Source organism: Papilio xuthus, unplaced genomic scaffold (assembly GCF_000836235.2).
Source record: "Papilio xuthus unplaced genomic scaffold, Pxut_1.1 DF826949.1, whole genome shotgun sequence".
Classification (NCBI taxonomy): domain Eukaryota; kingdom Metazoa; phylum Arthropoda; class Insecta; order Lepidoptera; family Papilionidae; genus Papilio; species Papilio xuthus.
In genome coordinates this window covers 1,729,460-1,747,047 of record NW_013531700.1, presented here as the reverse complement: position 1 = coordinate 1,747,047, position 17,588 = coordinate 1,729,460, and the positions used below count along the sequence as shown (strand labels likewise).

The 17,588-nt window shown below is 34.5% G+C and overlaps 1 protein-coding gene across 3 annotated transcripts in view; it reads left to right on the top strand.

Moving 5' to 3' along the window:
- Nucleotides 1-9,336, top strand: part of Hipk (Homeodomain interacting protein kinase) — an 80,076-nt gene extending 70,740 nt beyond the window's left edge. For 2 of the 3 annotated variants that reach the window (XM_013316127.1, XM_013316129.1), the window contains 16 exons: nucleotides 290-466; nucleotides 674-827; nucleotides 1,120-1,221; nucleotides 1,446-1,556; nucleotides 1,766-1,933; nucleotides 2,214-2,333; nucleotides 2,943-3,163; nucleotides 3,564-3,629; nucleotides 4,474-4,581; nucleotides 5,086-5,288; nucleotides 5,655-5,833; nucleotides 6,195-6,401; nucleotides 6,655-6,732; nucleotides 6,851-7,038; nucleotides 7,260-7,364; nucleotides 7,589-9,336. In XM_013316127.1, the coding sequence (XP_013171581.1) occupies nucleotides 290-466; nucleotides 674-827; nucleotides 1,120-1,221; nucleotides 1,446-1,556; nucleotides 1,766-1,933; nucleotides 2,214-2,333; nucleotides 2,943-3,163; nucleotides 3,564-3,629; nucleotides 4,474-4,581; nucleotides 5,086-5,288; nucleotides 5,655-5,833; nucleotides 6,195-6,401; nucleotides 6,655-6,732; nucleotides 6,851-7,038; nucleotides 7,260-7,364; nucleotides 7,589-7,775 (2,374 nt within the window). In that variant the 3' untranslated portion in view covers nucleotides 7,776-9,336. The remainder of the gene's footprint in view (nucleotides 1-289; nucleotides 467-673; nucleotides 828-1,119; nucleotides 1,222-1,445; nucleotides 1,557-1,765; nucleotides 1,934-2,213; nucleotides 2,334-2,942; nucleotides 3,164-3,563; nucleotides 3,630-4,473; nucleotides 4,582-5,085; nucleotides 5,289-5,654; nucleotides 5,834-6,194; nucleotides 6,402-6,654; nucleotides 6,733-6,850; nucleotides 7,039-7,259; nucleotides 7,365-7,588) is intronic. The other variant, XM_013316128.1, reaches the window with a different exon arrangement.
- Nucleotides 9,337-17,588: the final 8,252 nt, after the last annotated feature.

Sequence of the window (17,588 nt, the reverse complement as noted above, 5' to 3'; positions counted from 1 at the left end):
ATGGAGAAAATTTCATTAGGCTGAATAATGGGCAGGCCAAATGACTCAACGTAAAACACAACTTTTGAACTATTCTTTCATATATTTAGAACTTCTGCCAGACACTGTATCTGCAAAAATAGAGTTATGTCTTATTCCATAAACCCTGCAAACAAGGACACCAGTATTGTGTGTGTAACAAATAATATTACGATAATCTTAATTTTTAATAAAGTTAACTTTTGGATCATAAGTACTAAAACTGACCATATATCTGGCATACAATAAAGCAAATGTAATTAATTTTCAGAGCACCAGAGATAATCTTAGGGCTGGCGTTTTGCGAGGCTATCGACATGTGGTCTCTGGGCTGTGTAGTGGCCGAGCTGTTCCTGGGCTGGCCGCTGTACCCAGGCTCCTCGGAGTACGACCAGATCCGGTACATCTCGCAGACGCAGGGTCTACCCACTGAACATATGCTCAACAGGTCAGTGTCCACTCCAAATTTTAAAACTAATCCTTGGTTTCTGAGACCGAAATCCCTGTATAATCATGTTAACTTTGTTTTGTCAAAGATTTTGGACCAAATGGGATGGCCATTAAGAAAGATTTCCCACAAAACTACACTAAGGAAAGACTAAGTTACTTAAATCATGTTTATATAGACTAATATGTAAGTTATATTGTGTTGCAGCGCATCAAAGACGGCGAAGTTCTTCTACCGCGACGTGGACAGCACTTACCCGTTCTGGCGGCTGAAGACGCCGGAGGAGCACGAGCTGGAGACCGGCATCAAGAGCAAGGAGGCCAGGAAGTACATATTCAACTGCCTCGATGATATAGGACAGGTGAGTACATTTAATTAAACAAAGATGAGAGAGACGTCGCTAGCTGTTCTTGTGATATTTTTTGGCGTTAACAGGGGGGCGCTAGTGAGCTGTCATAATTTAGTTTGACTTACGCCCACCGAGTCCGATATCCTAGTCGGTCTATACATTGCATTTAGCTACGTCATAACCATTGGAGACTTTCCAATATTTCGATGGAATTTAACGATATTTTATGTTTAAAAATCATTCGTATAACTCATTGGTGAAGTACAAATAATTATATTTATATTATTATTTAATTATTCTCCAGGTCAACGTGCCAACGGATCTCGAAGGCGGGCAGCTGCTGGCTGAGAAAGCTGACAGAAGGGAATTCATTGATTTATTGAAGAAAATGCTCACTATGGACCAGGTAAAATTTTTACATATAAAAGTATACTTGCACGACGTTTGGTACTAACAGGGTAAAAAAGGTTAAAAATATTGCCAGAGAACCATAGGAGTGTTTGTTTGAATTGAAATGGTTCCTATACTATGCCCGGTTGACTTAAGATATATGTACTAGATTTAGTTTTAATTTCCGTAAACAAAGTCGCAGGGAACTGTTAGTTAACATTATGGTTTTTGGATTGATAGGAACGAAGAATAATGCCGGGAGAGGCGCTGAACCACGCGTTTGTGACTCTTGCTCATCTCGTCGACTACGCGCACTGCAACAATGTCAAGGCCTCGGTGCAAATGATGGAGGTAAGCATTCAGCCCGTTTTATATTTAAAAAAAAGATGAATTAAAAAAATTGGATGGGAAACTGTATTGCAACAGAGCTGCATCAATACAGAAGACAAAAAGTAGAATGGATTGGAAAAGAACCCATAATATCCGTACATAATTCTTAAGCAAATCCAAAGCATGGATACATGCAGGTCTAAAAAAATAACTAGGTATGTTGTTTCCAGGTGTGCCGTCGTTCTGGCAGCGGTGTGGGCGGTGTGGGCGGCGCGGCGGAGTACGGCGTGGGAGTGGGCGTGGGCGGTGTGGTGGCGCCCGCCCCCGCCCCCGCGCCACACCACCTCGCGCTCACCATCAACCAGCAGAGGCTGCGCGCCGCGCCATACGACAACCTGGTTAGTGTCAACACAATACAACAAATACAACTATTACAGCTATATGATGTATTTATTTGTGCTCTAAAATAATGTGAATAGATTTGAAAGTTTTTTTTTAATTTCATAGTTTTTTTACATTAAGTATACATTATGAAGCAAGTTATTTTAATATTATGGTGTCTTCAAGTTGTTTTTGTTATTTTTTGTATATATTTTTATGTCTCTGATAACTGATGTGTCATTATGTTATGCCAAAAGGGTTATTGGACAGTGTTTTAATTTTTTTATTGTTTGTCAGTACCAGCTGTACCAGGGCGGGCGCGTGGCTGTTGGCGGGGCGCGGCAGTACGCGACGCGCGCCGCAGAGCCCTTCCCCCACCAGTTCGTCTCCTCCATACTCTGCCAGCCCGCTTACCAGGTATTTATATCTCTTTACATAACTAAATACCGTTTAAAGATTAAATATGTGTAATTGGTTTAGCAAAAAAAACCTTACATTTACTTTTTACCAAGTAATACAATGTTTAATATTTTCATCACGAAGTTACAAACATCTAGATTTGTTAATTGACAATCGTCATCAGTTCAATATACGTCCACACCGAGGGGCTCGGAGCCTACCCTAAATTAAGGGTGATTAGGCCATAGTCAACCACGCTGGCCCAGTGCGGGTTGGTTGACTTCACACATATTTTTAAATTTCTTCTCAGATATGTGCAGTGCATCATGATGTTTTCCTTCACCGTAAGAATTAATAATTATTAGTTGTATTTGCACATTAAGCATTTCTAAGTTATAGTGAAGCATATACATGTCGGTAACTTGACCTCGTATTAAATTACAAAATGAAGTAATGATTTCAATAGAATTTTGTGTAACTTGATATTTGCTTAGTAAGCAAACAATTATAAAGTGCATTAACTTTTACATTATAATTAAAATCAGTGTTGTAATATCATTGAAAGGAATCGTTGCGATGGCACATTATCAGGTCCAAGAGTTTATTTATTCTATGACACATCATCAGGTGCAGCAACTAGCAGCAGCTGCAGCCGCCGCGGCCGCCGCCCACCATCAACATGGTGTGGGCGTGGGCGTTGGTGGCGTAGGAGTGGGCGTTGGCGGCGTGGGCGTGGGCGATGTGGGCGAGTGGCGTGCTCCGCTGATCGTGGAGCCAGCGCCGCTGCCGGACGCCGACGTGTGGGACTTCCATCCTCATCACCCGCAGCATCATCACCCTCCTAAAAGGTGAGCTAATGAATATTTTTTTACAAAATTGTCTATATCTTAGGTCTTGTAGATTGTTCCATAGTGCTGATTTAATATTTATAGGGATCGACGAATTTTCGGAGTAGGTTATATTTCGCAATAGTACAATAAATCAATTATATTGAATATATTTAAAGGAAAATAACGTAATTATTTATATCATATCCATTTATATTTATGTATACGGCTGATATTAATATTTGCGGATATACTTAGTAAAGTTCCAAATTGTTTCGAGCGTCCAAAAGTGTACGGGAATATTTTTTTTTACATAATATTCCTTAGGTATATTGTATAGGTTCGGAAGTGCTTATCAATGTGAAATAGCACTTATGTCAGTATAGTTAGAGCGTAGTTTTGATTGCGCGCTTGTCGACAGATCAACAAAGCAGCAGGCGAGCGCCGTGCCCCATTACCAGCCGCACCACCAAACGCATCAATACAGGTGCAAATATAGTTCATTATTATTGTTATTATTAATATATAGCTCATATTATGTACTCTATTATATTAAAATTTTATTTATATTTACGTTTCTAATATAATTTTATCGCTGGATTTATTTTATTTAGCAATCAACTATCGCCTCGTATGCACAAACTCTCTCGTTTCGTTTATGCACGTTTTGGTTAATATGTTACTTTATGATGCCTTTAAATTCTATTTATGTTAATACTTCGTAGTTTTTATTTCGGTTAACGTGGATTATATACTATATAATTTATAAACTAAGAAATAATGACTCGTGAACTGTTAAACATAGTAATTGTATGTTGCCTTTAAGCTTAATAAAGAATTACTTTATTTATCTTTAAATGCTTATTTGTTAAGTCGTTGTTTTCGTTCAAGGAGTATATTTTAGTCAATCTAAATGCTGGTCTATATAAGTATAGTCAACCCAGGAATAACGGCAGTTAAAGGAATCGTGATATTTTTCTCGCTCATCCAAGTTCCAATATTTAAAGAACGATTTGCGTTAGGCGCGAATTTTAATATGTCCGCTAAAAAGTAGAATACTAAGATCTACACCGCCTACTTACTAATTGAGAAAAGTCATAGATATCTGTTTAAATCTGGTAATAAATAGCCACCTTACTAATATTATAGAAGTGGTATGTATGTTCAGATGGATGAATGGATGAATGTTTGTTTTAAGGTATCTCAAACAAACATCCATCCATTAATCCATGAACACATAGGCTACTAATTACGTTTGTTTTTACTCCGTGCGGACGGAGTCGCGGGCGACAGTTAGCATGTTATAAAGTTGTTTGCATAATTGTTTCCAGTATGGCAAACAGTGGCGGTAAGAAGGAGCCGACTCAACTGTCGCCGGTGAAGAAGAGGGTGAAGGAGGGGACACCACCCTCGCGACACAGGCATCACCACGACCACACGTATGTATATTGTGCATTCTGACACACTTAAATACATTCTGTCATGGTGTCAAGTCAAACTTAATTATGTCACCTCACTAGCGCCCTCATGTCAATGTCAAAAACCTGTCACAAAATATTTTTTGTTGGTTTTTATATATTTTCTGTTAGAACAAATCGCGAAAGGCACCAGGTCAGATATCCTTGTTTGACTAGAGACATAGAAAATATACAGTTATATTTTTAGCTAAAGTTTATCAGCATAGTTCCTTGAAAGTCTATTTTTGTTTGTACAATATGGTTTTAAGATTTATATACTTAACAGGAGTGAAGGATACGGCCAATGAAGAAGTGTTATTGTCTTGTTATTGCTTTTGCTTTTTACAACCCTTATGGTGTTGCAATAATAGTTGCAAGAACTTTGTATTTTTAGATTAATGTCGAAAATTTTGATATGGCAATGAAATTTGACCATTACAATATCCCAATGAATCCATAATTCAAGTATTGACGTATTTGGTACAGCGTACAAAATGGAGGTGTGGCGGGCACGTGGGAGGGCGGCGCGCCGGCGGCAGGCTGCGGAGCTCACACCATCACCATCCGCGACACTCCATCACCTGCTGTCTCCGTCATCACCATCTCCGACTCCGAGGATGAGGAGGCCTCGCGTCGTCCGCGTCCTGCACACAACACGCAGCAACAACAACATTCGCACAACAACAGAGGTAGAACACCAAATTCAACTACGTAGAAAACTCCGTCGATTGAAGTTAGGCAACGCATTTACAATGTCTATGAGCAGAGGTCGCTCCGCTATTTCTGCGCATCTAGGTGGCTGCTCTTTTATCACCAAGTAACATAAAAAGGGTCTTGTCAGACAGACGGTCAACAAAGTGATCCTAAAAGTGTTCCATTTTTTTTTCCTTTAGAGGTACGGAACCCTAAAAAGGAACAAAAACTGTAAGCCATTAGGTTATTATAGTAGTTTTCACTTGTTCATATAAGGATTAACAAAAATAACTAACACGATCAATGATAGTACAAGTTCGATGTAGTTAAAATGACTAAACTACATGTATCCTGTATTGTAGGAAGTGGCGAGTGTGCAGCAACAAGTGCATCGTCAGCGCACAACAACACAACGACAGCGAGCAGTGGCGGCGTCATCTGCAGCGCCCGCACACCGCGCGACGACAGGCACGTCAAGCACGAGCCCCACCAGCACCAGCACCAGCAGCATCAGACCAACAGCTGCCATCATCACAACCAGGTACATAACAACAACCAACAACCCTGGTGACACAAACACGTGATAACAAAGATTAATTACTGCATTTTTATTGGACGTACATTATAGAAGTCTTGCATGTGATCGTCGTTATCAACTCTTATACTAAATCGATATTAATTTAAGACAAGTATAGTAATTTTTAAATATCTTGGCGGCTCTTGACTTCGCGCGTGTCGCGCACAACGCAATTTTAGATATAGTGGGGTACAGAGCTACGATAACCTTGGACCGCCAAAATATTTCAAAGAACTATACTACTTTTAATTCAAAGAATACACTGTATACATAAAATTGCTTGTTTATTTAATTTGCGTTACAACAACAACATTTATAATTCCAGCAACAATTACAACAACAACAACAGCAGCAGACGAGCGCACGTAGCCAGCAGTCGACCGCCGCGCAGTCGGCGCAGCCGGCGCAGTCTGCTCAGTCTGCGCAGCCCACGCCTCAGAGCCAGAAGAAGCGTCTTCTGGCGCTGGCGCAGCAGGAGGCGCAGGCCAAGCAGGAGCTGCTGCCGGAGCACCAACCAACACACTACATATCCGTTAGTTTAAGATCTCTTTTGACTTATTTGTTACTTTATTAAACATCCTTTTTGAGTCTTCCGTAGTTTTTGGTGGAGAACCTTGACCAATGTAAAAAAACTTATTTTGTTGCGTATATAATATTAGCAATGGATGTATGGATATTTCTTAGTTTTAACTACAGAATGGCTGAATGTCTCAACATGAAATGGAACAGAAATACATTACTGTGTGTGATACTATATTTATTTTGTTTTTTTTCGTTCATTGCAGAGCGGCGCGACGATCCGCCAGACGAATGATTACCAGTGCAATCAGTACCTGCCGCCGCATCATGCAAAGCGGGATAGCGTTAGTATTTTACACATAATTAATAGTTATTTAACGTAAAGTTGGCTAATTAAATATTCTATAGTAATTTAAAAAAACAAATTCTGAATGTTTTTCACAATGTTAATATTGTCTACAGACTGGAGGATGTCGTGACTATCTGCCGGCAACTAGCGGCGCCATCAGTGCGGTGAGCGCGGTGAACGCGCACGCAGTGGGCGTGGGCGTGGGCGCTGTGGGAGTGGGCAGCGTGGGCGTGGGCCCGCCCGCCGCGCACAAGCACGCCGCAGCCCACGCCTGGCATCACCATCCACATGCGCATTACAAGTACGTAAATTTCTACAAGTTTCAAGAGTCGAACTTATATTTACGCGATTCTGATAATCATTCATCTTTTGTAGAATATAAAACTGTCTATATTAAATCTTGAGAGAACAAATAAATCGTGAGAGAAACTTAGTAAAAATATATTTTAAATAAATTAACATTTTGGTTTTTCGTTTGTATAAAGACATGATAATGATTGTATGTTTGATTGTATGTAACAGGACGGGCAGTGGGGGCGTGCTGTCGCCGGGCGGACCGGGCGGAGGTGTGTCGCCGGGCTACTTGCCGCCCCCGCCCCTCTACGTGCCCACATATCACTACCACACGTGAGTTGTTACCATCACACCTTAATTATTGTCATGAACCACATTTTAGTATTAATTTTTACTTTATTCAAAATTTATATTTGATTTTGATTTGTTCCTTGTTAATTCAAAACTTCGGCAATTAATTAAAAGTATTGGTAAGTAAACGATTTATTCTTTCACTAATAAGCTCTTTTACCATCTTAAAATACATTTGTAATAATGTAAATTGTACATATTTCCAGCGGGGGCGTGACCGGTCCTCCGCCGGCGCACCACGGCAGCGGGGCGCGGCTGCCGGGCTATCTGCAGCCCTACTCGCCCACGTACCTGGTGCCGCCCCACGCGCCGCACGCCCCGCACCCCGCGCATCCGGCACACCCCGCGCACGCCACGCACGCCCCGCACCAGCAGCACCTCTGGTACGACTGAGAGTGCCACGCCCCTCCCGCCCCCCGAGCGTGCCACGCCCCCCACACCGCCACCATCACCAAGGCAACGGCCGTTAATCTTCTCATACCTAACGTGTACCGCAGTGGCGTGTATCCCGGCTGGCAACTTGTGAAGGGAGTGACGTCATCGATAACAGAACTGTCATGTGAAAGACTGGTAATCGTACAACGGTTGTTTTGCAAATGACTCGTGTATTTGTTCAGTTTATATAAGTTAAAACAGTGTATTGTCGTAAGCGGTGTGAATACGATGTAAATCGATTCGCCGCCCTTATAAATCAACAAGGCGGTAGAGTATGGTTGGATATTCTCCGTACTTCTTGGTGAATAAGGCCGGTCGAGTGATTGGGAGTGACGAGATCGATTCCTATTACACTGCAATTTTTAATTCAAAACTATGACTAGTGTGTCGTTATTAGGAAGGTTCTATGCACCGATATCGCACGTACACTTAATCTTGTACAAATATAGTACCAAAAGGTACTTATTCTCTTATTGCCGTAGTTAGATTTTGTTCCGTTTGTTTTTAATATAGATGTTAGTGAGGAATCATTATGTATATGGATCTATATTGTGTATATTTTTAATTTTTCAATTGTAATTCTATCGGAGGAGCGAGTGGATTGCATTTACTAATGTTTTATTGTAGTGTAGTCGTTTGTACCAAATGGTTTGGATTGCGCACGCGCAACTTCCTAGATGTTTTAAGTTCCACCTAATTGTATGTCAATTATGGTTTTTAATTTTAATGATTTTTTTTTTTAGATTTTAATTTGTTGAAAACGCAAAATTTTTCGGACGTGTTCATTTCTTTGAATTGCGTTCCGGATTACGTAGCGTTTAATGTCTAATACAAACAATGCTGTGTTTTAATTACTATATTATATAATTAATGGGGGATTTTATTAATATATAGGTATAATTATGTGTGTAGGGTGTTGGAGTACTCGTGTAGACGTAGACAAGTTTTATTGAAATGGTAAAAAAAAATATATAATATAAAGTTTTTAGCACAGTCATAGATAATTATCGATTATAAAATGCATGTGTACTCGTGTTAGCGCAAAAATATTACAATAACGAACGATTAATCGATTTTTTTTAATTAATTGCAATGTATAATTAATTTTGTAGTTGATAGTTGTGTAATTTCGAAGTGAAGTTTAGTGTTGCGGGTTTTTATGTATTGCCAGTAACTTGGTGTATCCCCTGATAGCTTGGCAACACTTTTAAGAATATTTCCTATGCTGATGGTGTACTTTAAGATTTTTTTTTCATTTAAGTGCTAAACTACGATATTGAGAGTTTTTTTAATAGTTTGTACTTTTTAGTACTGCTGTGAATTTTTTTTATTTAAGCGACCCTTACCAATCATTTTGTACATAATTTAATAGGATAAGTGTTTTTGCCCTTTTCGGGGTTTTCATTTGATTTTCAAGTGTCCATATTGTATGGAGGTACACTATTGCTTATTAATTATAATAGTACGTATATTTAATTTAATAATTGGCCTTATTAATATAATCGCTAAAACAAATATAGTTATTTGATTTTATTACATTATGTAACATTAATTCCTACCAAACGTTTTTTTTTAATGACAAGACTAATTTAATTTTTAAATTTAGTACATATAGCATTGCTGCCTGACAATAAAAATTTTATTTTTTAAGTTCCTTAGTTGTAATGGTTGTAATTCAATTACTGATGTTTTTTTTCTTTTAGCATTGTGTTATTTAGCAAACGTCACTTGCATATATTTAATATGATTTTTTTATTACATTTGCTGTCTTTTGATCAATATTATTTTCTTTTTTTTTCTGTATACTATTTGAAATAATTTGAAATTACGAGATGTGTTTTCAATACGTAATGCAAGGAATTTTTTTGACGCTCATAATTTTTGTTTTATTAAAATCATTAAATATTCATCCTGTTATATAAATTGATGGTTATTTTTTAAATAATGTAATATTATTTTTTTTATATTTAAGTATATAAACAAACACATCTGATAATTTCAAAGGAAATCATAAATTGGATTTCAATTGATCTCTAATTTACGCGGTATTTATGAAAACGTACGCCTTCGAGGGATCTCCGTATTTTTTTTAACTTTACTATGACTAATTTTGTTTGTAAATCGACTATTTTATGATTATGTTACTTATTTCTACTAGATTTCATAAACAAAATATTACTCAAAGAAAGTATCTCTTTTGTATTCGTATACACGTTACGTATACGTACACGTACACGTATACGTTTCTTACATGTTCAATTTTCTTTAATACAAAAAAAAAGTTTGGAGATCCCACGTTTGAGTCGGTTGTCTACGAGATATAATAATGAAATATTGGGACTGATTTCATTTTGAACAGGTTCGAACAATCCTTTTCTAGAGGATAAAATAAACACCTTCCAATTTCTTAATTATCTAGGTTTTGCACGTAGATAAAATCTAGGAATAAATAAAGTCTATGTTACAATTTTCGATTTCGGTCCAATAGTTTTTGACTTTATCCGTTACATTGAAAAATACAAACCTTTTGTCTGCTGCCTTACTTAACATTTAATCTTTCATTTAAACAATCCCTTAGTGCTGATTTCTCTCACTTATTCCAAACACAGCTCTTAGTGAATATGAAATGACCTTGAAAATGCCATTTAGGATTATTATATCTCATTGATAATCGACTTAAATTAGTACGTTTTCATTTTCAAATAAATATTGTAAAATATTTTATTTTTCCGCTTTTTATTTTCTATTGGCGATTTTAGTATCGGTGCGACTTTTTTTTGACTCATTGATAACGCTTATTAATGTTTTGGGTTTGATGCAATAATGTTTATCTTGATGTACAACATTTTTTCCTCGAGGATTTTGATTAGGCATGAATATTACTTTCGAAACACTTTAGAACATATTATCATCCCTTTCTTTCTCTTTGAAGGAACAGAGATAGCAATATGTCTCATCAATCATTTGCACAATTAGATAAATTGTAGTAAAATTATTTGATCAAAAATATTAATAAAATTTTAAATATCTTGATTGGATTATAATGAAATTATGAATATTATTATATCGATATCGATATTATTGTAAATCTATGCTTAATATCGATACTTGAAGCATCCCTATTAAGTTGCACCGACAATAAGTAAGTTTGTCGCCGTTATATTATATTTATGTGACTGTGGGTTTTGACTGTTGTGAAACTTCCATTGACATGTATTGTCTTCTCTCTCATTCTCTTTGATAAAATAGAGACGACAGTATGTGTATTTACAAGTAGAAAGTCAAAACGTATAGTTGTTATTTGAATGTACAAACTAATGCTCCATTATAGTGATGTATCATTTTCATTTATCGATATATTTTTTTTTGTTTCAATTAAGTCATTAATTTCCTCTGTGATTATATTTGAGATAATTGTATAACGGAGGTGTTTATTTTATAATTCACTAACGATAAAGATGTATGTTGAACGTTTTAATATAACAGTGGGGTATTTTAGGGCTTGTGTTAGAGACGGAAAATATTTAACACTATTTGTAAATTGTGGGTGATCAGGGGATGTGAGGACTGACGTTAAGTTTTATTCTTCAATAATCGAGTAGTTTTAACGAAAGCGTTGTAAATAAACATCCAAATATCCCTTTTTTTATTTTACTTTTATTTTTGACCTACCCTTTTTGTCCCGCATTGCCGCGCTTTACTGTAGTTTGCTCTGTGTTTGTGAAAGTGAACGGACTTACTGACATATTAAATGGCTTTTGGTATTTTATACCGTCATCATAAATATACTGGAAAAAGTTTGCGATTTACCCTTTATTTTTATTTTTAATTAACGTCATAAATATTCATTTCTGTGTAAATTTGAAAGTAACAACAAGTAGAAAAATTGTAGATTTTGGTTGTCTATTGTACTTTTATAATCCTATTAATGTAAAAAGTTTTATCTTGTAAAATTTGTGTTCCATAGGAGTCATTGTAAGTTTACCTTTTTAATTTACATACAACTATTTAATTATCTTTTTGTCATATTTTATGGCTTTGTCACAATACAAAACTTTTACCGTTGGTTTTTACTGTCGTATCAAAAATTAATAGATTTTTATATGGAGTAACTGCCACTTTCACAGTAAGTAGCTCCAAGTAGCAAGTTAAGTAAGGATAATGTATTTTAAATGCAGTATATATTTAAAGGTTAAACTGTCAGTCAGTATGTCAGTAAGTCCGTGTCTCGAAGTAAACATGAATAGTCAATAGATTGGCGCTCGTCGCCGGAGCTGCTGTCTCGACAATAACCCAGTGTCAGACAATAATGATTCTTATTATTTGCTTATCAGTAGTTAATTTTGTTCACCTCTTGTAGGCCATAGTTTCTATATACGTTAGGTTCTATGTAGTCCTTTAGTACGTTGTTCTAATACCATGGGATTTATTAATTAAAATTTGTTCCATGTTGGTTACTTTTAGGTTTTTTATAATGAATGATTCGGTTCCTGTAATTATTAATTGCATATGTAAATATAGTTGCCTACAAATATATTTGATTCCATTTTATTTTGGATTTAAATCTACAGTAATCTCAAAAACACTAGATATTATCTAAAAATAGTATAGTTGTCGATAAGCAAATAGTTGCTATTTATTTTCTGCAGGCGCTTGAAATTATGCCCAAATGGTATTAGAGCAACGAAAAATTTAAAATAAATGTGAAATTAAAATAATACACTAAACATCATTTCTTGATTAAATGTTCAAGCAAAGATTAAAATGCGTGGTCGCACAATGATTGAATGTAATCAACCACTTTCATATAAATACATTTGAAAAGTTTTATTATTAATGTATAATAATGGTGTATATATATAATATTAGATACGCTTGAATGTCGGTTGACATTAAGTATTTGTTTTCTTTCATTCATAAACAACTAATTAGACATACAATTTTGTGAAATCAATATATTTTATAATTGCTGAAACCTAAAATTCACGCACAATATCGTTCTAATCATCTCCTATGAATTGTAAAACACATTTTAAATATTGACTGATTACTTTATCTTACCTTATCCTAAATGTGCTTAGAAATCAGCTTTTGTAACGACCACCTGTGTAGTAGTTGTGCACTAAAGTGTATTTTATCTAGAACTTTATATGTGGGGGTATATAGATATGAATAATATGTAAATTGTAACGTTTAAATGTGCGCACCACGGTTACTTAGAATTTTTGAATTATATAGTGAACAGTGACAGTGAAATTCAAAAAGGGACATAAGCAAAAGAAATAACGGCGCCTGTGGAAATGTTGAAGGCAAATTTGTGTAACTAAAGTGGGAACAATTTGTCACTCCGTACTCGAAATATCATAGGATTTACTCTACAAGTCTGATGTCGTACATTTGTAACGTGTCATTATCGGCTGTTAAATTTAGGCTCTACTGTTTAGTGTAAACTTTTGTAACACTCGACGTTATCTACCTGATAGGTATGTGTGATAATATGAATAAGCTTTCTCAACTAGTTGGAGTACAATGAATTCTAATTAACTTATAGGCCAATGTTTATAAATATTATTTTTACACTGTCTACTAATATTAAATGTGATTTTGTCGGTAGTTGATAATGTCTTAGATTACTGCGCGGTCCAGTTGTGCAGTTCTTACTAATCTTGTGCTTTTTTATGCTGTCTCTGTCTATTTTCTTCTCTTTTCTACAATCGTCTTAATAAATTGTCTTGGAACATTTTCAACTACCCTACGGGTGAGATGTTCTTAATATTTATTGCTGTATATTTTTAAATAGAACTATAAATTTTCTTATAAGTGGTACAATATTAAAGCTATAACAAAAAGGGCTGTTTTCACCAAGATAATTTTGCCGTCCATATATCGTACTCTCGGACAACTGGACTGTTATTGAATAATTATATTTATTTTGAATTTTTAAACTACCATTCAGATTTAAACACCAAATTTATGAAGTCAGTTTTTAATATTATATAAATGTCTGAAATATTTTATATTTACCTATAGAGCTTATAGATTGTATAGGGCAGTAGTCGTTGTATTGATTGAATTAAATGTTGCCATCACACAAAACAAACTTAATCCACATTTGTGTCTAAAGTGGCAACATTTAAATGAATTATTAAAATGTAGCCGTTGCTTTTAATTGAAATACATGTCAAATGATTTATACAAGCTATGGGTGTAGTTATATTGCATAAGATTAGATGTTTGTCGATGTTTAATCCCCAGTGGACGGCGAGTGACACGAACATACTTTGAGTTATGAGATTTAGACGAAATTCGTGAGACGCATTTGAAGGTTATTCGTAAAGTACCTTAACTTTGTAAAGTTTGTTTTTGTCATGTGGAATTTTAGTTTTAGTCACTTTTGAATTGCTATTGATAACTTTGTGTATCTTATTGTGCATTGTATACTTTTCCGAAGTTAAAAATTTAAGATTGTTATGTTTCGTATAAGCATTTTTATTTTATTTTAAAGAAAAATTTTGTCAAATGTTAAATCGTCGTCCACAGCCCGACATTTGTAACTAGGTTAACATTATATAATTCTATGTGATTTCAATGTCCAGATTAATCGAGATTTGCTGTTTTCTATATATTATAATGTAAGATATCGAATATCCTCGTAGCGTCCAACATGATCCTTGTATTGTGTACTAGAGACGCGGTGTTTACACATTACGTACATATTACTGACATATTTATGCTAGATTAGTCGTGCAATGTAGGTTTATGACCAAATTAGCAAGTAATAATAATATATATCATATAAACACAAATATAAAGTTATCTGTACTGCTAATAGGAAGCACTGATTGAGATGGGAAACTTTAAAGTACAAATTTATGAAAACATTTCCCACTCCGATAAGCTTTCGAACTCTTTCCTTATGTGTATTATATAAGTGAAAGATGTTGCATTGGTGTCGTTTTTAAATGTTTCAAATTTAAATAAATGTTGAATTAGATAATTCTTGATGTTTCTGATTCGGTCGTTTTGCATCGTTCGGTTTATAATTCTATAGATTATAATTAAATGTCATTTAAAAAAAAATAATTAAACGAATAACCTCACGTTCATGTAATTTTGTAATCACTTATGGGTGTTAGATTCGTGGTAGTATAGCTGACGGTGACAGGATCACGTTTTCGAATTAATTCGTAATTTTATAAACAATCGATGTGCCTAAGTGTAATATGTATTCTTATCATTGTAAATTTATATAAATAAATAATTATATATGTATGTCTCAAGTTCGGTTTGAGCAATGGCGGCTATATCTCATATAAAGTTTAACTGTTTAGTAGTTTTATTATATTGTGGTGGTTTTAAATCGTTTTTGAGACAATAACTTCTTAAATTGCAATTGTATGTGCAGTTTTTTTTTTAATTTTTCTTCTATAAAATTATCTACGTAAAATTGTATTATTACTCATTGCTGTGGTTTATAATTATTATGCAAATAACTTTTGTCACTTTTCAAACTAGCGTTGTACTGATTAGATGCGAATTTTTATATTGAGAAATATTTTTTTTTTCAATTTTTCATGTGAAATTTAAATGTGGACACGTAGTCGTATTGTTGTCGAACACTAGCTAATTAGAATAAAATGAAAATTCTGTAGCACGCCAGACTTTGCTTTTAATTGTGAAATTTAATATTTTCATTTTCTTTGTGTAACAAATCTATATGTATTCGAATTTTAGATACTAGCGCCACCGCTGCGGTGCGGTGCTTCTGTGTACTACATTTATTGGGTATTGTATTTTGCATGTATCATCAATATTGGACGTGTATGCGACTATATGATGGGTAAACGGGTAGATGTGTAGATTTGATTGTGATATCAGTAAACATTTTCATACGAGCATCCAAATATTGTTTTATTTTACAATTTTAATCTTCTACTAGCTGTCGCACGCGACTCCGTTAAGTGAACCTAATAAACATATGTGTTCTTCCAGACTATGTTCTACATCTATGCCAAATATCAGCGAAGTCCATACAGCCGTTCTGGAGATACCTTCTAACAAACATCCATCGATCCATCTAAACATTCGCATTTATATTAGTAAGAAGTAAGATTTAATTCCGATTCTAAGTCAGTATTACAACAAAAACCTTCTTTGTATTATTTGCAGGGATAAAAAATAAAATAAAACACATGAATAGTATGAAGTAAGCTTTTTTTAACTAGTAAACTTTTTATACATTATACAAATTATAAATACACAATAAGACTCGATACATAATAAAACGTATATTAGAACATTGGCCGAAGTATATACAGAAGTGTGAATGTTTGCGGCCAAAGGCTGCTGCCACGCGAACACTGCCGGGCTTTACCGTCTGTTTCCACTGACAAACATTAACACAAAGACATAGTTAACATCTTAGTTTTAAAAGAGAATAAGGTAGACAATGTAAGAATCTTTAGACAGTGGAAACGGACTGTTATTTAGCACTACATTTATATCAGCGTATAGACTATGGACCACTGAATATCATTTTTAATACCTTTTATTTTTTGTTATATTTATATTATTATGATACTTTAAAATCATTATAACGGTAAATCAAAATGTATTACAGCAAAATGTTAATTAATTTACCATTTAAAATTTTAAATGATAAATCAATTAAAAATTAATATATTAATTATTAGTTACAGTTATTTGGCAACGACATTATGTTTTTAATTAAAAAAGAAATTATATGCAACAAAAAATTTCGCGTATAGTAATTGGAATACAAAATTGTTTTTTTTTAACCAACATAATAATTTTATCTATTTTGTAGTTACATAATAATGTCATGTAATTTATAAAATTAATTAATTAATATTAATTGTGACCAGATATTAAAGTGGCCATAGTCCGCAGCTTTGCCTCTGGAGCTTATATATATATTTTTTGTTGTATCCCCTTACAAAAGTGCACAATTTCTAGCAATAAATACACTGGTGTTGCCATATTTACAGTGCCGCCAGCGCCATCTATACGCTCATTACTCTATATTATTAAATAATTTGATGTATTAAATTGTTTCTCATTGCTTCCACAACAGGGATACAGTTTCTCGCTACTTATTAGTAGCATATTTAAATATTGACATTTGCATACAGTTAAATTATCATCTGAGATCATATCTAATACATCACAGGTGTTGTACAGAAATAAATTAAGATCGTGACGTAATCAGTGAGCCCCCGAACATCGAGTGTTGCCATACCCAATTATTAATCTAACTTAAAAACAATACACTTATATGACATTATTCTTTGTTTTTAATAAAATATATAAACACGATCGAACATAGCAACCCCGTTGAAAACTTATAATCAATATTGTGATGAAAATCGGACTACAATTGAAAGCAGCGTATTTGCTCAGACATTTTTCAAAACAATCTATAAGTGTCGCCTCGAAAATAAAGGTCCAATTGTTGTATAAATAAATCTTCGTCTAAAACGATTATGAAGGTTTTAGACGATTATTTAATAACATTTTTAAATATTGTATGTTAGTTAAATAGTGTAACATTCGTATATTATTTTTAATATAAATATATTTTCCATGTTCCCTGTAAACAATAGCGACATCTGTCTCCGAGGCGACATAAACACGTTTTATAAATTTCACAACTTCAAAAATTTCTTACAAACAAACTTAATCAATTAGAACGATTACAAAGTTAAAAATGTCTATAACAGGCGTTGTATAAATATTTTAAATTTTTTTTAT